Raw genomic sequence first — 22893 nt, 5'->3', positions numbered from 1 at the left:
GTGCTAATGCTTACGTTACACTTTATTGACTGCACCATCTCCTCAGCCTCTAAATTTGTGAAGAGTTAAAAAGAAACCCGTGGCTGATGAGACAGCTTAGCAGTTAAAAGTTCATGGACACAGGCCTGATACCAAGTGGTAGAAGGAGAGATCCAAATCCCAAGAGTTTTCTCTGACCTACACACATATTCTATAGTGTGTGCATACCTACACACACACACACACACACACACACACACACACACACACACAATTATGCTAGTCTCTGAATGCTACAATACTAGCCTGTCAGGCAAGCTATATTCACTGGCACTAGTGGTATAAAGATTACCGAGGTAACCAATTATTTGTGATTAGAAATAAGTCTTGATCCACAGGAAAGAAATCATGCCCAATTAGTGCTATTTTCAACCTTGGCCAGAGAAGCTTTTCTCTACAATGGACAGCAGTCAATGCTAAGTCTTAAAACAGGTCAAAGTGATTGTCTTAATGAGGGTGAGAAACACTATGGCCAAAAGCAACTTGGGGAGGAAAGGGTTTCTTTCACCCACAGTTCCATATAATAATTCACTATCAAAAGCAGTGGAAGCAGGAACTCTAGCAGGGCAGGAACCTAGAGGCAGGAGCTGATGCTTCCATGGCAGAGGCCATGAAGGGGTGCTGCTTCCTGGCTTGCTCAGCCGTTCTTTCTTATATACCCAGGACCACCGACTCAGGGATGGTATCACCCACAATGGGCTGAGCCTTCTTCCCCCATCAATCACTAATGAGAAAGATGTCCATAGCTGGATCTTGTGAAGACATTCTCTCAATTAAGGTTCCCTTTTTTTTTATCAGATGACTAACTTGTGTCAAGATGACATAAAACTATCCAGGACAGAGCTGAGAACAGGTGACTTTCAAGTGCTTAGCCCTAAATGGATCATCCATATATGCGTCTACATCCCCTCAGGGCTCGGGAACAGCATGAGAGAGCATGAAGGGGAGAAAGTAAGAGCTGGTGGATGAGGAGGAATGCTTTGAAGTGCTGACTTCTATACATGACTTGGCCATTGTACTCATGAACGCACTACAGCTATGGTCACTGGTGTAAGATCAAGTCAACAATATCAGTGAACATTCCAACAGGCAATGCTAATTGGGCCCATTGAATTTCAAAAAAAAAATGGAGAATACATGAAAATAGGACAAGAACTTGTTGAAGGTGTGTGGAAAGAGTTAGGAGTGAGAATACGATCAGAGTATCTTACATACACTTATGAAATTGATAAAGGATAAATAGAAGATCCTGTTAACATCAATTTAAAAAATAAATTATATTCTTGGTTCTTGCAGGGTATAAGCCATGAATCTGGCCAAACTTCAAGCTAAGTTTTGCAAGTCTTGTGTGGTTGCATAGAGAGAAATCCCTAAAAGAACCCAGACAGCTGGCTTTTTTTTTTCCTCTTGTTTAGTATTTGCTGGCTGTACAACTCAGAGCAAGCTGTGTAACTCCAGGAAGGTCATGAGAAGGGAGGACTATCTTTTCCTGTCCACCCCATATTTGAATTGTACCATTTGAAGAAAATAATGGGTCCCCTATGCCCTGCACTTGACAGTAAGTCTAGGTCTTAGGCAGTCTGACTCCATGCTTTGAGCCTCACTGCATATAAGTAGGGGCTGTCATCCTGGTGTCGCAGGTGAGCAAATCAACACACTTCCACCCATCAATGTGTCTACGTCAAAGTCAAGGCTAAGCTCAGAGATTTTTTTCCAAGCAAATCGGAGCCAAGCCTTTCCCTAAAGAAGTTCACAGTCTTCTGAAGACAAAGGCTGAGAAAGCACATCAGAACAGAGAAGGAGGAATGACCTTTTTCTGGAAGACTTTCTACTGGAACCCGCATCTATCTGGGTCTCAAAGAATGGGCCAAGTTAAAGGGTAATTCTGAGGAGCATTTCAGAAGTATGGTGACCCAGAAGGAAACAGTTCCCTGCCTGCCCCAGTGTGGGCTGTTTAGAGAGAAGCCAAGGGCCTGAGTTAATTTCCTTCTATGTGGAGCTCTCTAGAGTTGTCATACAAAATCAGGACAAGGGACATAGCTGCATTGCTTTCCACCAACTTCTCACCCGCTCCATAGCACACATGCCTGTGTCTTTCTTTCTCTCTTCCTTTGCTTGCTATTTGCTTCAGAATTCACTTGAATTGCAGCCTATGCCTGTATACTCACACCCCAGGGTATTTCATTTTCATGGGGCATAGGAAGAGGACGCTCCAGGACAACAAGATACACTGCTATTCTCAGAATTTCTACTGAAATCCCAGGTCCCTGTTTTGTTTCTCAGGTGGAGCTATGTCCTGACATATTCTGAGAACCTTGGAACAGCAATTCAAATGTCGGGACAAAAGGCACTAAACACGGAGTGCTGGGGAGCTGCAGGGCTCCTGTTACAGTATCAGCTTGTGGTATTTGTCCAGAACTGAGTTCCTTCCCAGGGCTGGGCAGCCTGTACTCCCTGCTTTTGTGCCTCAATTCACCCTTTGGTAAAGTTCTATGTGAGCGATGGGCAAGTTACAGAGCGTGAAAGCCACCTGAATCCCAAACCACAAATAATGAAATTAATTCCCAAGAAAAGTGACTTCTCTAAGCTCATAGGGAGACACAGTGGCTTGTTTGCCCATCCATGTCACCATCCACCCACTCCATCCACACATCCATCTACTGACCCATCCACTCATCCACTCATCCATCCATCCATCCACAAATCCCCCACTGACCCACCCACTCATCCATCCATCCATCCACAAATCCCCCACTGACCCACCCACTCATCCATCCATCCATCCACAAATCCCCCACTGACCCACCCACCCATTCCACTTGCCCACCTGCATCTTTCTGCTCATCCCTTCCAGCACATGCACTGTGTTTCTCTAGCCTCAGGCCTGGTATAAAGGCTAGAACTCTAACAGTAGATAAAGCAGAGTGACTTCTGTCCTCATGGAGAATATGAGATTAAATTTGAAAAATTAAACGAAGATAGAAATAAACAAGTGACTAAGATGGATAATAAAAGGGAGGGAACATTCCAACTGAGATTTGAAAAATAAGAAGGAGTAAGGTATCTAAGGAATGAGTGGGTAGCCCAGGCTAGCTCCAACTCACTATGTATCTAAGGATAGCCTTGACTGCCTCATCCTTTCCTCCACTTCTGGAGTATCAGAATTACAGGCATATGTGGCCATGCCCAGTTTATGTAGTGCTGGGGACTAAATCCAGGGTATCGTGATTGCTATGCAAGGACTCCACCAAGTGGTCTTGCACAAAGTCCTGAGACATTTGCAAAGCCATAATTGGAGAGAGAGAGAGAGAGAGAGAGAGAGAGAGAGAGAGAGAGAGAGAGAGAGAGAGAGAGAGAGAGAATATGAGCAGTGTGTGAAGCCCAGGAGGAAGATGTATAGGCTGAGAGAAAACCTGGGAGAAGGTGGAGCTGAAGCGCACCATCCAAATTGAAAGTCTAAGCATAGGAAGAGTGACAAGCCAACTCTCCTCTGCAGAAAGAAAATGGTTCAACCTTCTTTAAAAAAAACATTTTTAAAATTTTTACATATACATTTATATTATTTCACATATATACAGTAAACTACCTGTAGCAAGAAGAACCAGGAACAATCAGGAATTATAAATATAAATGTTACATTCTTAGTGTTTTGGCTATTTGTATTCGACAGCCTTGAAGAAAACATCTTTCCTATCTTGCTGCGTCTAAAATTCTGAGTGTAAATCAATCTCCATCACATCTTGGCATTATCAACTTAAGCCATCTATCTAGACCTAAAAACATCTTAACCCCTAAACAACTATGCTTCATTGTAAAACTAAGCTACCTGGTCTTCAACTCCATCAGAGGTTTGAGAAGGAATAAACTTGATTACCTGAGTATGCCAGGAGTGCAGGTTAGTAGCTTTTCAAATGAGAAGATGACAGAGACAGTTTGCTACCCAAATAGTCACCCAAAACTCTATTATGTTGGAGCATCTTCTTCAGCCTTCTGGCCCAATACATCTGACAGACATATTTATGAGGCAAGAGCTATTGAGGACTTGCTTACCTTGTCTTGGCAGAGTTTGGCCATCAACTCTGCCTGTATCCAAGCTTGCCTTTTTTTTTAGGGAGAATTCTGTCTGTGGTAGAAATGAGGACATTTTGCCCAGTGGCTTGTTTGCCACGTTTGAAGCCATCTCTATAAGAAGGTTCTTTGATGCCCATCATCCTCTTTGAGGTAGGATGGGTGTTGCCAGGAGTTACCCTGTCTCATTGTCAGTGAATAGTTAAAATAATAAAAACATTTTAAAATGCCATATTCTGCATGTCTCTGAGGTTTTTGAAAACCTTATGTAACTATCCTACCTGATCTTTCTATAAAACATATCTATCTGCCACACCTAAGATGTATATTTTTGTGATAAAAGTAGGCCAGCAATTGACGTGACCATGATCTGATTAGCTAATAATCAACTTGTATAACTTATTTATACTAAACAGCCTACAATAGCATTTTCAAAGTATTAGAAGTAAACCTTGTATTATAATTGAGTTATATGGGTACAATACCTCATATTAGAGTATATATACATGCATACATATACATACATACATACATACATACATACATATATAATGTGTGTGTGTGTATGAAGAATAAACTTGCATTTATCCTATATCTAGAATTAAACTTATTTTGCATCTATATTCAAAATTCTATACCAGTGAATTAAAAATAACCTTGTGAGTGACAATTGAGGAACTAAGCTGAAGAGTAGATTCACTGATCTACTTTTTGTTCTATCTTCCCTATATATTTCTATATTCCTCCCTTCTTTCTTTTCAACCTCTATCTCCAAACCTAAGAATATAAGATAAGGGAAAAGAGAGACATCACTGAGTCTAACCTTGTTTTCTTTCTAAATCAGACCAATAATAACTTGTAACCAATTCCCATTGATAATAACCCTCTATATCCCAAGAAAGCAGCCAAAAACCTACCTGACTCACCTTAAAGGAAATGGGGTGCCATTCTTTTAAGGTTTCTTCTGGCTGAGAATCCTCCTAGTAGGGGCCCAAATAAAATTGGGGAAATGCTTAAACAAACTAGGAATTGCATTTATGGTCCAGTTTCTAAATGTTGAGTAATTCCAGGCTTAATTAGAGTCCTATGCGGGACAGTCTGAAATGCTGGACCACCTGGGATTAAAAGCTTTCTTTGAAAGTGTCCTGGGAGCTGTCTTGTTCTGATGAGGAACAGCAACTGAAGCACTTGGTGATGGAACATGAACGATACAGGATGTTAGGTCTGATCCAATGTCAGTGTCCTGTTCTTTTGTTCTGAAGGTTCAGCCTTCTTGTGCGTACACCCTCAACGTGATTAGTGCTCCCAGGCTGGAAATCCACCAAAGCAGAGTCTGCAGTGAATTCAGAGAGATACAAGAGGGATTTGGGTCTGATGACGTCATTTAGTTTTGAGATCCAGGAAGTTTCTGTCACCACAGTCTCACTCCTTCCTCTTTGCCCTTGCAGCCTCCCAGAGCACACAGCTCTCTAGAAAGAAGGTGGATTTTGCTTTTAAGGGCACCTTTAGGTTGTCATTACGGATGTCAGGAGACTTTGGCCCTGATTGACAGGTGCTGATCAAATCCAAGGATGTGCCCTGTGATGCGTGCTTGCTGCTCGGCTGAGGAAGGTGCATTTGCAAGTATGATTTTTTTTCCCAAGGAGAGAATAGCAAATAAGGAACAAGAGGCCCTTTCCCTACTCACTCAGTAAACAAGAATTAAGGCAGCCAAGGGGAAGTCTGCCTCAAACGAATGAATGATTGACCTGGCACTGTTTATATTGACGGTTCCTTGAGCAGCCAGCAAGAGATGTGTAGTGATTGGGGTTGAGGGATGATGGAGCCAAAGGGAGAGGAAGTTAGGAAGCTGGTCTTTCCCACAGGGCCCTTCTCTTGGCTGTTGCCTTTGCCTCTGTCTATTGTGGCTGGCTCGTAAGCTAGTTCCTAGACATGATCCCTACCAGGACCCTGCAGTTAAGTCCAACTCCCTCCCCACATGAGAATCATGAACGCTCACTGCATCTTAAATTCCAGCATCTACCTTGGCCCCTGAACTCAGCCCAAGAAGCGTTCTTACTGAGGTTCGCTTCCAACCCCAGCCTTCATCTGATTTCAAACAAGAGCTCCTTGCCTGACTGACCCACACGTGCCTACACCTTGACCTCCCAGGGCCCAAGAACAATGTTTCGTGCTCACTGGCATATAGCAACTTTCTGTACAGACTTTTGAACTTACATTTCCACTCAAGATGGAATCTCCTCTACCATCTCGTTAGAGCAGAGCGACAGCTGAGGGAACAGTGGTCACAGGTCCTCTAGTACAAAGCTGCCTACCAGGGCATGGGACAGAAACCTGGAACAGAGAACCTTTGTACACCAACCTGCCACATTACTGCCCTTGTGTGGTCATAGCTGGTGTCCACCCGAGAGCTTCCAGGGCCCATTGACACTTATGCGGAGGGCAGTAAAAGGCAACCTTCTTGCCACTGAGACGCCATTCATGAGCTTTGGCCCTCTCGAGCGCTTTTCCATTGCCTCCTCTCTCATGTTGTAAACAGCATACTTTAGTCACCATAGTGACCATAAGCCATCAAAAAGAGACCTAGGGCCCGACTAGTCTCCATGGTCTCTGGCTCCTCTCTCATCTATATGTGAGTTCAAGAGTTATTATTCCTTCCTTGCTCAACTTACAGGGCATTTATAAGAGGAAATAGATGGGTTAGAATTCAAAGTCACATAATATTCCTGAAGTAGAACAGGAGTGCGTGGACTCTTAGGATTCTACAGTATGGCTGTGTGACATTGGATGGGTCAGTAAAGCCCAGTTTGCTACCTGTAAATTACAGCAGTAACTATGTCCTTCCTTATAAATATTAGGGCTAAAGGTCTTTCCCGGTGATAGAGTCCTTGCTTCATGTCCTGGTTAGTCTTCATTGTCAACTGTCACAGCCCAAAGTCATCTGAGAGAAGCATCAGTTGAGGAATGGACCATGCACATGTATGTGAGGGATGGTGTTGATTACAATGGCCTGACCTACTGTGGGCAGCACCAGTCCCCTGGCAGATGGTCCTGACTAGATGAAAAGGCTAGTCTAGCATGAGCTAGTGAGCCCGCTAGCACTGCTCCTCTGGTTTCTGCTACAGGTTCTTGCCCTGACTTCCTTCAGGGATGGACTCAGCCCTGCCCTGGAAGAGTAAGCTGAGGTAACCCTTTCCTTCCCAAGTTGCTTTGGGTCAGAGTGTTTTATCACGAGGCCCTTGGTTCTGCCCCTGTGCCCCATCTCTCACTAGTAACTCTTACATTGGTATTCACAGAAAGAACTTAGCATAGTGCTGGCACACGGTGGCACTGTGATTGTTCAGAGTTGGCTGTTTTTTATGATGAAGACAATAAGAACTCTGGTTGCATTGACATACCTTCACAGCACAGGTCAGAGTGGGACAAACAGACCCGCATTCATACGCTGCTTTTATCCTGTATCACTAGACTGAATCACGGAGGAGGATTAACTGATCTCCTGAATTCAGCTTCAACGTACATGGACAAAGAAAAAGAAGTCACAGCCCTGTTGAGGGAAATGAAGGAGGAAACACACATTTACCTAGAACAGTGTTAGACCCATAGTAAACACTGGGTAGGAGACATAACCACAGTAATAAATAAGAAAGATGCTGTTGCTGCAGGCGATGCCAGCCACCTGGAACATCAAGGTCAGCAGTGGACAACATCACACCATTAAGGCAGGTGAGAGGCTCTAGCAGTGATAACCTTGACACAGGTTTTGCCTATTCTAAACACATGCAAATTAAATAAAGCTTAGAGTGATCAGCTAGCTGTCTGGAAGGAAGATTTTTCTAGGTCAATAGTCCCGTAAGACCAGATACCTTTAGCACTAAAATCTATGACCCCGCAAGTTTCTGTTCCTGAGTCAGTGATGAGTCAGAGACAGTGTACAATGTATGTCCCACCGTTGAGAGACTCCTGTCCTATCACAGTCCATATGTATATAGTACGGCCAAGTAGTTTTCCACACAGTGTGAAGATCCTTCCTCCTGAACCCATTTGACATCATAAGGGCTGAGTTATGTAAGGGGATGTGAACCTCCGTGCCTAGGGAACATGGCTGAGGAAACTGAGTGTTGTGGGTGGAATACATAAGGCTTGGCTGGGTTCCAGAATCAGTCTGAGCACAGCACTCTCATCCTGTCAGTGTAAGCTGACAAGAAGTGACCTAGACAGGGCTGGCTGACACACTGAGGGCCTCACATACCTACGTGCCAGACCCATGGACCTCTCTTAGAAGGATGTGGGAGAGTTGCCATCACCAGGGGTGCTCGTGTTTATTCCTCGGCTGGTACGCACAGGATTCAGGGCATCTTATGTATCAAGAAAAACCACAGACTTGGAAAAAAACCTTCACCTTGAAGGGAGCTTTACCTCACTTGTAGATGAAAAGATACAATACACAGCAAGTCGTGTAGAAATATGTAACCGACGATGAGTCCACACATTGTGGAAGAAAGATGGGGTCAGTGGCCCAGAATACACCTCAGAGATAGAGGAGGTGGCTGAGTACTCAGATATGAGGACCGGAGTTAAGACATCCCGTGTAAATGTCAGGCATGCACGGCAGCCAAGTGTAACCCTAATACTTAGGGGCAAAGATCTAGGGGATCACTGGAGCTAGCTGAGTCAGTGACCTCTGCTTTTGAAGGGAGATGCCTTGCCTTAAAATTAATGACAGAGAATAACCAAGAAAGACACCTCTGGCTTCTACACACACACACACACACACACACACACACACACACACACACACACTCTTAAACATTGCATCCATGTCTTCATAGTGGCAAATTGGCTGTATTTGTTCGTTCATCCATCTACTGAAAATGCTATATAATCATTGTGCAAATCCCCATAGGAGTTGTAGAGAATAATGCGCCCGTTATGAGGGGAGAGGCACTGTGTGTGTCATTCACTTCTCTATCTCAGAACTCAGCCCACAGGGTATAGATAATAATGACAGCATCAGATATGTCATGTTATTGAACACTCAGTGCTCAGAACTATGTGACATTTATGGAGCATGATCTTGGACTCCGACTTATGAAATACGAGCAGCATGAAATCCTGAAGCTCTCTCTCTATTGGTATGCCCAGCACACGCTCTCTTCTGCTCACAGGACCCATATTTTACCTTTGCTGCTTCTAGTAAAACGGCTACTTGCCCACTTCCCCTGGCCCTTAGGGTAAGCCATCCCCTGAGCAATCTCGAGCTGTGTGAAGCTGTTGACACAAGTGTCTAGGGCAATGGTGACACTCTGAAAAGCATATCTGTGACATCCCAACACTGGAACTGCTGCATCTCTGGCTTCTCCAGGGCTCCTTTGTAGCCACCAACACACTTTTATCTTGTTAGCCTCCATCAGTTTCCACTCTTGTCTTCCAAGAGCCTATGCTAACAAAGCCTGTGCCTCAGATAAAACTTCACAGATACACACTCCTTCAGACACAGAAGTGTGGTTTTAGCGGAGGGGAAGAGATCTGGAGGCAATAGGGCTGTCTGAGCTGAAGGCCTGCAAATGGCCAAGAGCACTGGGACTCATGAGCAGGAGCCTCCACTGCTGGTAAGATCACTGTAAGCAAGTCATATACGGCCATTCCATTCCCATACTCCCCCACTGACCCAGGACAGCCTGTCTACCTACAGTGCCTCTTGCCCTCTGGCTTGTGCTGTACGATCATAGAGTTGGAAGACCCTGTGAGATAAGCTGGTATTGCCCTTCTCAAACTAGAGTGAGGACTCACAGATTTCCCAAGCCACACACAAGTGCCCTGGACCTTGGAGAGCATTAATTCTTTAACCCTACTAATAGTTACAAGCCTGCCTTCTTTCCATCCTCATCCCAAACACTCCGTCCTCTCCCTCCACTGGGTACACACGGGCCTCTACCATCTCTATCTACACACATCCTGAGGATGAAACCCAGAGTATGCACATGGTAGGAAGGTACACCCCTTCTTCCTCTACACACACACACACACACACACACACACACACACACACACACACACCTGATGATGATAGTGCCAGTGTCTTACACATGCTAACCAACTGCACCTCCCCTCTTTCTACACACAGAGAGAAAAAGAGTGAGGGGGGTGGAGGAGTGCATGGATGGATGGATGGATGGAGGGAGGGAGGGAGGGATGGATAGATGGATGGACTAGGGTCTCACACACAATAGGCAAGTGCAGCAATGCTGCGCTGAGCTCCAGCTCTGCCCTTTCTTCTGCCTTCCCGGGTCACATCTTGCTGCTGAGTCCTGTTCAGGACTTCTGTTCCTCGGTGTGAAGCTCCTCCTCTGGTGCTTTGCCCAACCATCACTTCTCTGTGACACCTGCAGTATCCAGAAGACGCCTCCATTTTTGTTCTATCTCTCTCCCCTTCTGAAGTTTGGCTCCATGGAGGTGGAAACTGTGTATCCAGTACTGATTCCCTCCCCCGCCCCCCTCCTCCATTGTGGATGCCAGTTTAGAATAAGACTGAAGACGAGACTGCATTGCCTCAAGGCTAGATTGCTGCTAACCTGGATAAGCCCACTGAAACACTGCCCTGCTGCCTACAGAGAACTGTACCCTCATAAAGGCAGCCCTCAGGATGCCCCTGTGGTCTTCACTAGATTGCCCACTGCAGGGGACCACACTACACCTAAATAAACTCTCCACTCCTGCCTTTTTCTCTCTTGTGAGTTTTTTTTAACCACCTGCATCGCTCACCTGTCACAGCCTATTGAAACCTTGCACCTAGGTTCTGTCCAACATAGACTGCATGTTGCATGAACATTTGTTTAGTAAAGTGAAAAAGAAATAAAATATCCTTTTCTAGGGGGTACATACTGAAGGTTCTAATGGAGAAAGGTGAGAAGGAAGAGAGGGAGGGGAAAAGGAGAAGAAGGGAAAGATGAAGGGAGGAATGGCAGGAGAAAGAGGGAAGGAAGGAAGAAGGAAGGCAGGGGGGAGAGAGAGATGAGACAGAGGGAAGGAGGAGGAAGGAGGAGCAAGGTGAAGGTGTGAAGGAGGGAAAGAAAAAAGGAAGGAAGATCCCATTATCCAGATGTTTCCAGTGCAGCTCAGGATGGAGAGCAATCAGCTCCTGACCAGCATCTCTGCCGTGGCTCCTTAGTCAGTCTGCCCCTCCCCTTTGCTTTCAGCAGAACACCCACACAGCGAATTCAAATCCCACAACCAGTGAGCCTGCCCTTGTTCTAATTCTCAACCTCAGACACACAGTCACATCTCCTTAGCCTCCAGGGCCCCTTCATCAGCACCCCAGCTGGACAGTAAATGCTCCAAAGCAGCTCAGTGGGGGAGATGAGCCCTCAGCAGACATCTTCCATCCAGGGCTCTTGGGGCTGGGTAAAGAGAGATGTCAACTAGCCACGCTGAGAGGAGAAATAGTGGCTCAGAATGGGGTGGCTTAGCTTGGCCTGTTCCTGAGAGGCCCTGGGTATTCAGGTCTGCCTCCAGTGCTATGCCATGTCCTGTACCCCAGTCTGCCTCACCCTCTGCAGTTGCTCTAATGTTCCCTCCCCTGTCACCCAGCAGGTGGAAAAACTGCTACTCTGCCTGGACAGGCAGCACACAGCCTAGCCTGCAGCCAGCAGCCAGCCAGCAGTGGCTATAGCAGCAAGGAGGCTGTTTGTTTTGTAGCTGGCTTCTTATTGCCGCCTCAGGTTCCTCCGCGTTTCCCCTTGATGTGGGACTTTGCTGAAGCTGGTTTTGTTTTTTTTTTTTTTAATCCCCAGGAGGGCCAGAAACATGTATGTCTTGGGTCATCACAATATCTCAATTTTCTAGCACCAGTAAATGTTTGTTGACTGCAGCAGAGGACTGGTGAGGGTTTACCTACTAAATGGTGAAGACCTCTAGACGTGTCTCTAAATGAGTGTGGTCTCGTTTAGAGGGAGTGGGAATAAATGTGTGCATGACAGTAATCCTGCATGGATCAGGATTGGAGCCAGAGCATGAAACAGGGGAGGGTAATTGTCCTCCGAGTGACAGACATTAAGCATGTTTAGTGGCAATACATTAGAATCAAATGAAAGCCTCACCTAAAAGAGTAGATTTGTTGTTGTTGGGGGTTAGGGAGTGTCAAACCGTCCTTCCAAACGTGTGTATGCCCTAGCTCCCTCTCCCAAAATGAAACTGTCCCGGTCACCTCATTATCCACTATTTACCACGAGGCTGACACACTTCCAGGGACTGAAGCCAGGAGCTAAGGAGAAATGTCAGAGAGAGAGGCCTTAAAGGAAGTGACAATTACAAAGCAGCTAATACAGGGAGTTCCCTCCCATGGAGGGAACTGTCAGGCCAGTGCCCAGGGCCTGGAGATTTATTGATACTAAGTGGATGGTATGCTGCAACCAGGGCTGACTATCAAAGCGCTCCTGTGAGCAGCAGGCCGGTCTGGGCTGCCATGCTAAAAAGCTTGGGGGCTTTTCTGCCCTGTGTCTCCCAAAAGGAGAGTCTTGGCCTCGATTTTCACTTCCTCCTGCTGTTGGGCTTGCCTTCCTGCAGACTGTCCTGGAGGTGGAGATCTCAGCATTGGACATAGCAGCAGGGTCTCAGAGCTGCATGGCTCTGTCTCACCTGTCATTCCTTACCCCTGAAATATGCTTTGTGGACAAGGTCTGAAGCCAACACAGTAATTTGGCTGCTGCCTCCTTATAAGGCATAAGTGCTCCTGTGACGTGCTGCTCGCTCTCTCTCTCTCTCTCTCTCTCTCTCTCTCTCTCTCTCTCTCTCTCTCTCTCTCTCTCTCTCTGTGTGTGTGTGTGTGTGTGTGTGTGTGTGTGTGTGTGTGTGTGTTCTCACATGGGCATACATAGGCCAGGGGTTGATGTTAACTGTATTCCTAAATCTCTCTCCACCTAATATTGGGAGATACTTTTTCACTGCATCCTGAGTTCACTGACACTGCATTCCAGGAAGCCCCAGGGATCCTTCTGCCCCCTGGCTTTACCTCCCTGGGGCAAGCATTGCAGGTGCACACCAGCACACCAGGATTTTTATGTGAGCCCTGGTGGTCTAAGCTTATTTCAGTCCTCAGAAGCACTTTACCCACTGAGCCTCCTCTTGAGGCTGACGTTAGATGTCTCTACCCAAACCATAGACTCATCCCTGAAGACACCAAGACTGAATTGTTATTGTAACTGTTTCCCGGTATCTGTCATTATCCTCTGGTGTCGTCGAAGCATTGGTCCTTGGGGCTGGGGCCTGTCAAGCTCACTAGCCCATCTCTAAAGGTGCCTCGTGAGGGTCAGGAGCTGGCTGTTTGGAAGTGAGCAAACGGGCACATTTGTGAGAGAGAAACAATTGCATGTGTGTGTATAAGCATGTGTGGTTCCTCAGGATGGAGGGGACATAAAAGAACACCAAGGCCAAACCATGGTGAAATAAACACATATGTAGGTAGAGATAGGTTCATACAGGAAGAAGTCAGGGGTTAATACATGTAAAAGATGATGATAGATAGATAGATAGATAGATAGATAGATAGATATCCAGATATATGGCTCAAATGGTGCAATGCCTTTTTCTCTGGCCAGAGAAAGGGCACTTGAAAAAATTGTTCAGAAGCTGAAGCTGGTCTGTTGGCCAGTCTATTTCTTTTCATCATCGCAGAGGGAGAAGGCAGCATGTCAAATACAACTCGGTTTCTGTAGCCAAAGTGGCAGAGCTCAGATGCAGACTTTCCTGTGTGCTGGCCACTAGTCTGTACTTTCCCAGTATGAAGAGGCATCCTTGGCCCTGGGTCAGTGGTCCAACGCCAGCACACACTGATGAGCACTGGAAGGTACTGTTCTCACCTGGGCTTTCCTACGCTGAGGACCCCACACATACTCCAGCGAGCTTTGATGAGACTGTGTTGGGACCCTGTGCTTCAGCTAAATGCGCATTGAGGTCCTGATTCTGCTTAGGAACACTCCTGTTCCTTCACCCCTGCTGGCCACTTCCAAGTACGCATCCTCCAACCAGGCTCCTCTTCGGATTTGCCTCAGGCCTCATCTGCCTCCTGCTAAAGAGCTAACTCACACTACAGGTTGAACGTTGCATGTTAAATGGAACTCCAGACCCCAGAGGCCTCTGGACTTAACGCCAGCACGCCAGCATGTGGTGTCTAAAGACTCCGAGGCCCCACCAGCCTCTAGGGCTGAAGGACCACAAAGGGGGGTTCCTGAAGATCTGGGCAGCCCAAGTTCTCAACCAGCGACTAGTTTCCAGTCAGCTAGACCAGACCCCAGAGTGCCAGTGTCTGAAGAGTACTGACTTCTGTACTCATACTGTGGCTGAGACTACCCCATTGTTTCACAGCTGAGAAAACCCCCAAAGAAGGCTGATTTTGCTCAAAGTCACTCGAGCTCTTTGTACTGATTAAAAGGAAGAGAGAGCCCTCTGGGTCTTCTATTGTCTAGTCTAGTACGTTCTCTATGGAGCCCTTAGCTCTCCGGTGACTATTTATCTTGACAGATCCAAAACCATGACTTACAACTACTAATTTATTCCTCAACACTTAACCAATGACTGCCCTACCCTGCAGACCTTGGGCCTGTGGAGTCTCCCTCTCTCTCCCTCTCCCTCTTCCATCCCTCTCTCCTCTCCCTCTCTCCCACTCCCTATTTATCTCTCCCCTCCCTCTTTTCCTCCTAGGGTTTAGTTGAAAGGAGGAGACACATCAAAGTAAAAAAATTGCCCTCTGTGACTACAAGTCGGGATCCACCCAAGTAAATCTAAGCTAGGCCATTCCCGTGTTGCATTCTTTTAGGGAGCAGCAGTAAATATACCTTCCTAGTCTCAGGGGGTAGAGCGCCCACTTTAATTTAAAAGAGGAAATTGTTGGAGGGGGAAATAGGAGGTAATTTAAGAAGGACTTTGTGGCCTGCTATGTCTAAGAATTTAGGCAGAGCTGTCTTCCTCCCCGCCCTCACCTTCCCTCCCTTCCTTCCTCTTCCTTTCCCTCCCTCCCCACATCCACCTTTTTCCCCCTCCCCACACTCTACTTTCCCTCTCTTCCCACACTGCACCCTCCCTTCCTCCCCACCTCCTGCTTTCCCCCCTCCACACCCCTCCTTTCCCTCTCTTTCTAAAGATATATCCATGCTGCAGCCACTAGGACCCCAGAGATCTGACTGAATGTGTGAAAGCAGAAGGCGGTGTGAGGGAAGAGGTCTGAAAGCTGGATTCTCATGCCACAGGACAGTGTTTCACTGCCCCAAGGGGAGAGAAGGGATCCTAAAAATACCCTGGAGCCTATTATAATATTTTAACAGGGTTTATGTGCTCCCTGTGCACACTAACCCCTGGAAGATGGATTGTGCATTTTGACAAATCTATATTTAACACGGGCGGATAATATACAACGAATGCTTCCTGGTAGGGAAAAAAATTCATACTAATGGAAAACTCGAGGCTGGTAATTACAATAGGCATTTAAAGGCAGTGCCTATTGTGGGCTGTACACAGAAAGTGAGTCTTGTTAGGCGGAAAGGGAAAGTAGCTTGAGTGGAGGAGTTTATGGCACCACCGCAGGGGGGTGGGGGGGAAAGCAACCCAGGGCAACAGAGGAGGAGGTTCAGGAGACCAGCTCCTTTCACCACCTACTCTGGGTCATGTGAACTCCCTTCCAGCATCCAGAATGCATTCCTTCATCAAACATTTATTAAGCACCTATGGTGTTCCAAGCACTCTGCTGGCTCTGGGACACAAACAATTAGTAGATTCAGAGAATCTGCCTGGACCGAAATCATTCCAGATGTAGACAGCATCTGTAGCTGTTGCTTTAGTGTGGCCACTAAAGGATGGGAACTGAGGCCAGTGATGAGACAGGCTGGTGGTGAAGGGGGGAAGGGATGCAGTCTGCTTGGGAGAGTGAGCCAAGCAGAAGCGGGACTGCAGGGGACTGATCTTCGCTGAGAGGAGAGGCAAAGGAACGTACTGCAGGCTAGAAGGGAACAGAGAGAGCAGAGCCCCTGAGACAGAACCACTGGAGGTGCAAAGTGCCAGCCAGGATGGCCAATCAGAGAGTGAGGAGATTAAGTAAGGCAAGAAAGGTCAGCAGGGAAGTTGTTCAGACTCTGTGTCAAGGTCGGATATGAAGGGACTTTTCCCCATGTGTAATGGGGATCTCAGAACCACAAGGAAGTGAAATACTGCATGTGATATCATTTTGGTATGTTAAATTAATAAGCTTCCTTGAGCTTCAGGGAGAAAATGGATTCCACTGCTAAAGTCCTCTGCCTCCCACCTAACCTAAATTTAAAGCTGTGTGCACACATATATGGATGCATGTGGATGTGTGCTTGTGTATACATGTGTGTGCGTGTGTGTGAAGTGTGTTCATGTGCACACGACAGTAACAGGGAAACCATGCAGGGAAGGGAGAAGTCTAGTGACAAGAGAAAGAAGGTGACAGGAAGGACAAAGCCAGTTACCTCAGGCTTTCTTTTCCGAAGAATCTACATTCAAAGTGTGTACATGGCGGTTGTTTTGTGAGAGTTAAGGGGACTAACAGGAATATCAGGAAAGGAAGAGAGGGCAACAAGAGAGAAGATGTGAGTGGGCAAAATACAATAATGCACACTATGAAGATTCCATTGTAATAAAGTCCATTCTTTTCTACACTAAAATTTAATTAGAAAAATCTTAGCACAATCATAGAATATCCAAAAAACTTAAAAACACTTCTTAAGAGTTATAGAGCATGTGAATAATGGACGTTAATTTAAAATTCCAAATGACATGAAGTTCGGGCCATGATTATCACCGTCAGCTCCTGGGACAGGCGTGGGGCAGGGTAGGGGAGGTGCCTCATGATGTTCCTGTCTAGATTGAAGAGCTGTCAATCACTGGGCAAGTCACCTCGAGGGAGTCACGAAGCTGGGAGCTGGAGTGGCAGACCACAGGAGGAGTTGGCATGTGGGTGTCAGGAGTGAATGTACCTGAAATACAATGTACTCATGTGTGAAATTCTCAAGGAATAAAATAAACCACATCAACAACAATAATAATAATTCTCTAGGAATATTCAAGTTATGGGTTTTTGAGGACTCGGCATGATAATGTGCTTTGAAGTTCTTACCTCATGATGAAGTAAAGAGAGTCCCCTGGCTGAGGCAAGGGCTGTGAGTTCTCCATCCTATGTCAGATAGAAAAGTGAAGTTTACAGACTGACTGATGGACAGCTCCATCCCATGCCCTTCCTATCACATTGTAAGCAGCAATCACCCTCAAAACAGCATTCATAACTGCTGGGATCCTGCAAAATGGATCCCGTGGGGATGTTTACATGGCAAAGCAATGTTGTGGCTGATGCTCTGGAAGGCCTGAAAATCTGCTAGCAAGGCATGAGACCTCAACACAAGCATCAGCAGGAGACATGCAAGGAGAGGAAGGGCAAGGTGAAGAAAGTCAATACTAGTCTTCCTAAACCCATATCAGCAGCAATAGTAGCCTGCTGTCCTTCCTATAATACCTTTTAGGCTTTGCCTTAAAGCCATGGCTAAAGAAATGAAAGGTAAGTTGACAGTCAGCATATCTACCCACCTTGGATTTGACCTAGATATATAGCATGAATATGTCCACTAGCTGTGTGCGTGTACATGTTTGTAAGCGTGCACACACAGAAGTCAGAAGATGACCTCAGATGTTCATACTTTCCAGCCCAAGAGATTCCAAGAAACCTATTGTCCCCACCTCCCATCTAACTATAAAAGATTACAGCAAACATACCACTGTGCTCAGCTTTCTGCAGCCTATGGATTCAAACTCGTGCCTTCACACTGGCGTGGTCAGTGCCTTACTTACTTAGCCATCTCCCCAAGACAAATGTGTCTATTAACTTTCAATCCTTGCTTTTAGTTCACCCTTTTTAAAAAGGACACTGTCGGTCTTTTCTTAACAGCATCATTGTAGTGACAGGAGGCATTAATCATGTGAAAGTGCTTTTCTGGGTGGCTACTGTGATCAACCGTCATGATGACCTGTGGTCTATAATGTCCATATGATAACATTGGCTGTGGACAGATGGGTGAGGGTTCACACAGATGCAAGTGTGAATAGAATGGCTGGATGATCAATGAAATGGTAAACAGATTGATAGTTGAAGGCATGAATGGATGGCTGACTGGTAGAGTAGATGGCGAGACAGCAGATGGTAAGTGATAGTGAATTCAGTGGATTTTTTGAGCCATCTGGCCATTTGTTTACAGTATCTTCTATTTGTTAACTTGAGATGGGGATGTTATACATGTGTACATGCAGATGTGTGAACCTATGTGCACATGTCCAGAGACCAGGCAAGGATATTGGGTGTCATCCTCTGTTGCTCTCTACCCTGTTCCCTTCAAAGGCCTCTCACTGAACCTAGCGATTACTATTTATGGTGGGCTGGTGTCCAGCGAGACCCAAGAATTTTCATGTCTCCACACCTCAGCACTGAGATTACAAACATAAGCAACCATGGCTAGCAGTTTCCACGGGTGCTAGGGTCAGAATGTCGGGCTTCATGCTTATGCAGCGAGGATTTTTATGTAGTGAGCCTTCTCTACAGCCTCCACTAACTTTTTGCATCTCCTCTTCCAGTCTGTTCCCAGTTCTCCAAAGGAGTCTATGCCATCTTTGGGTTTTATGAACGAAGGACTGTCAACATGCTAACCTCCTTCTGCGGGGCCCTCCATGTGTGCTTCATTACGCCAAGCTTTCCCGTCGACACATCCAATCAGTTCGTCCTGCAGCTGCGCCCGGAACTACAGGAAGCTCTCATCAGCATCATCGACCATTACAAGTGGCAGACCTTTGTCTACATTTATGACGCTGACCGGGGTAAGCTAAGGGTTAAAGAAAGAAGGTTGTTTAGGGATGGAGAAAATTCACCATCAGTGAAAGGAATGATTCCTCTCTGTCTCTGTGGAACACACGAGGAAGCAAGCCAGGCGCTTTATTTGTGCGTGGTGATCTTTTGGCTGCCAATATTTAACCCAGAGTATGAAGATTCATCCCTTGAGACAGGGGTCCTCTAATCCATCAAGCTAGTCTACCATTCACCAAACTCTTATGTCACTGAAGTCTGAGGTCTTCAGCAAAGTGGCCCACACCTCACAGCATTGTTAATTGAGTGTAGAGCAGAACCAGATCTGAACCCATGTTCTCTCTTCACCGGCCCTGGGACTCTGAGCAGATTTGTGATGCATTAGTTTTACCACTTGTATAGTGGGTCAAGTTCCCCCAATGGCTCCATCCCCTCATGTCTGAAATGAAGATGAGTTGCCACAACTTCAAGAGTGTATTATGAGGATTTAATGAGATAATGACTGAATGTGTTCATTCATTGCCTACAGTCTAGTAAATATTCAAAATCCTTAATATGTGTTATCTGCTGTCCATCCTCTTCACCATCAACAGCAGGAGCACCATCATTACCACCTTCAGCTCTATCCCATCATCATCATCATCATCATCATCATCATCATCATCATCATCATCATCCTCTAGTGCTTTATTATGGCACAAGATTATTCTGAAAGGGAACATTGGCCAATGACCCACACAGTGGCTGCTGTCTGAGAAGGGAAATCATCACAATACAGAGAGAGAAGGAGATTAACAAAAATAACAGAAAGAAATGGATGCTTCTGCTCTCTCCCTCTATGTAACTTCCTCTTTTGAATGGCACCTGTCCCTCTGCCTGTAAAACTGTCATAATCAGCCACTCCCCTGTCCAAAGTATTTAATAGTCTCTGCAGGAAACTGACAAGGAAGGGATCCCCTGCCCCTAAAGTGTCTAGGCTTTAGTCCTAGTCTGTTCATCTCTTTACACTTGGCCATGCATAAGGAGGCAGGGCGGGGCAGGCAAGCAGACATCAAGGGGTCAGAAAGAGGAAGAGTTCCTATTTAGAGGATGAACGGATGGAGACAATAACACGGGATGCAGAACAAAGGAGGGGGACCATATAGGTAGATGCAATAAATAAATGCACCCCAGGATAAGGAGGATACAGAAAGTAAAAAGTATGGGAAACAACAGAGAAATGCGATTGTAAAACTCAAAGGGGGCAGGATTACAAAGCACCTACTGTGTGACAAAGTGTTAGCTATTGGAGCCATATCCAAATTTCCCAAACTTGACTCACAGTTAGCAGCTATCTTTGATACTAAGTTAGCCTGTTCAGTAAGTGATTACTAAGTTCCTTCAATTGGTTACCTTTCTGTTCCTGTGGTTTAAAAAAGAAAAAAGAAAAAAAGCCCTGGAAAAAGTATCTTAAGTGGTGAGGAGGGCATAGCAACAGGAGCAGGAAGCCAGGCTGACGGCATCACATCTGCACAGGGGAAGCAGAGGAAGAGAACAGGAAACGGGACAAAGATATGAACCCTGAACGCCCACCCCCAGGGGCATCCTTCTACCTTCCTAAGGTTCCATAACCTCCCCGAAACAGCACCACCAAACTGGGGACCTAGTAAGTATCCCTGTGCATGAGCCTATCTGGAGCTCCTCATTCAGGGTACCACTGTCCCCAAATACTAGCAGTAGCAGTTACCGTTTAGAGAACCCTTAGCGTACCAGACCAGACCATGTCCAACATTGCTATTTAATCTCCATCAGAGCCTGTGAGGTAGGCACTATTCTTGCTGCCACTTTACTTTGGAAGAAGCCAAAGTCCACACAGACAAATGAGCTTCTGGAAGCACTTTAGCTTAAATTTTGGATCTGGTCCTTTAAAGCTGTCTTTAGTCAACCGTCTTTCTTACTGTCTGTCGTGGCCTGCAAACAGAATGCCAAAATGACCAGGTACTTGCCTCTATGGCATTCAGGCACCCAGAGAGCAGCAGGACCTAAGCTTCCTACAGGAGCAGGATATGGGACAGCAGTGACCACCTAGGGACGCAGATATAAATAGTGGCGAGTGCACAGGGACAGTGGTGTAGACAGCATCAAGCATCCCTGGAAGTGGATACAGGCAGATAGCTACATGTGCCCGGTGGAAGAAGGGATGGGCTGCGTCAAGCGCAGGCAGCAGTGGGTGTCACCTTCGAATGCCGAAGCTGCCATTTCTCTGTCCTCCCCTCCACTGCAGGCCTGTCAGTCCTGCAGAGAGTCTTGGATACAGCTGCAGAGAAGAACTGGCAGGTGACGGCTGTCAACATTATGACCACCACAGAGGAAGGATACAGGATGCTCTTTCAGGACCTGGAGAAGAAAAAGGAGAGGCTGGTGGTGGTAGACTGTGAATCAGAACGCCTCAACGCCATCCTGGGCCAGGTACTGAAGTCAACAAGGGGCACAAGGCAGACTCTGGAGACAACTGGGGAGAAGATGGGTGTGCTTCTGCTGTGGGTGTTGTGGGGGGGGTGCGTCTAAAGAGGCCTCTTGATGAGGTGAGCCTTGACGCCTTCCATTTCACACTCTGTGAGTCCTAAAACTTCCATATAAAACCTGGTAAAATAGCAAAGCCCACAGGAGCCTTGATATGACACTTTGAGTGATCCTGACACTGACTGACCAAAAAAACTTACTTTGTGTGTTCCTCTTTACTGTTAAAATTAAATTGCATTGTCCTTTAGAACTTACGAGGTCCAAACTGCAGACAGACTCCTGTGTTCAGCCTGGAGATGTGTCACTCCCAGATCCAGCATTAGGAGTCACACGGCCTTGGACAGCTGACCTGTTTGAAGGGCCACCTCCCCCACCTCCACTCCTTCCCTGAACAGCTCCTGCCTCTGAGAGCAGGACGGATGCCATATCCTATGAACAGGTGCTGTAAGCTCAATGGCTTCAGCCAACCATCCCTAAACTGTATTTGCTCTGATTTCAGAATTAGAGAAAGGAAGGCAGCCCAGCCTAGAGCGCCTCTGTGTAGGTCAGTGTCTTTCTGTGCTGCATTCGTGTATTCAGATGAATGAGCAAGGAGGAGGCTTGCAGTCATGTTTGAACAGTATCATATAATGAAAGATAGGCTTTTTAAGGTATTCGGTGACATGACAAAGCTGCTTAATGGCCCTCAAGAACCTGGATACCACCACCCCACCTCACCCCTCCACCTCCCACCAAGGGGAGCCTCATCACCAGATCAGCAATCACTGTGAAGCTTCCACAGCCGAGCAGGGAGGACTTTGGAAGTCCTGGGCTCTTTCAGGCATTAACTATGTGTGTTCTCCAGTGTCAAGTGTGGATTTGGGGTTTGCTCTTGAAGAGAAGCCAGCACAAACTTGTTTCTATGGTGACAAAAGTCCTCTGGGCTGTAGTCGGGTTACTGAGTCCTAGCATCCAGGGCAGGGGTTGTGGGGGCAGGGACAGTGTAGGGCAATGTGTGAAGGCAGAGGCTCTAGAACCAAACCAGTTGGGGTTCGGCTTCCAGGCTGAGTGCCTGCTGGCTCTGTGATCATGGACCAGGCTGGTGACCTGTCCCCATCTCATATCCCCACTCTGTAAGGCCGAAATAATGATAACTTTCTCTAGAAGGCCTCTACAGGAACCAGAAGGACCAAGGCATGGGATGTTCTTAGCGAGGAGTTTGCCCATAGGACGGGATGTGTGAAAATGCTCCCCATTGCTGCTATTCATAGCGCCAACTGCACTGGCTTCATGAGTCATCTCCCCTTCTCTGACGATAAAGGAATTTATCTACAAGATTGGGATAAAGGCTCCAGCTCTACAAACCTAGGGTTGGAGGAAGAGATGGGAGATGAACGGAATGAATAGACTCAAGGTGTCCTTACTAGAGAGGTGGCTTGTCCTGGACGGTG

General features: G+C 46.4%; 1 protein-coding gene across 3 annotated transcripts in view; it reads left to right on the top strand.

Annotated features, from left to right (window-relative positions):
- Positions 1-22893, top strand: part of GRIA1 (glutamate ionotropic receptor AMPA type subunit 1) — a 307990-nt gene that overhangs the window by 147528 nt on the left and 137569 nt on the right. For all 3 annotated transcript variants that reach the window (XM_084763795.1, XM_084763794.1, XM_084763796.1), the window contains exons 3-4: positions 18736-18975; positions 21225-21409. In XM_084763795.1, the coding sequence (XP_084619921.1) occupies positions 18736-18975; positions 21225-21409 (425 nt within the window). The remainder of the gene's footprint in view (positions 1-18735; positions 18976-21224; positions 21410-22893) is intronic.

The sequence above is a fragment of the Acomys minous genome (genome assembly GCF_964271855.1).
Source record: "Acomys minous genome assembly, chromosome: 16".
In the NCBI taxonomy this organism is placed as follows: Eukaryota; Metazoa; Chordata; class Mammalia; order Rodentia; family Muridae; genus Acomys; species Acomys minous.
The sequence above is the reverse complement of the archived record's forward strand: the minus strand, read 5'-3'. Positions and strand labels throughout refer to the sequence as shown.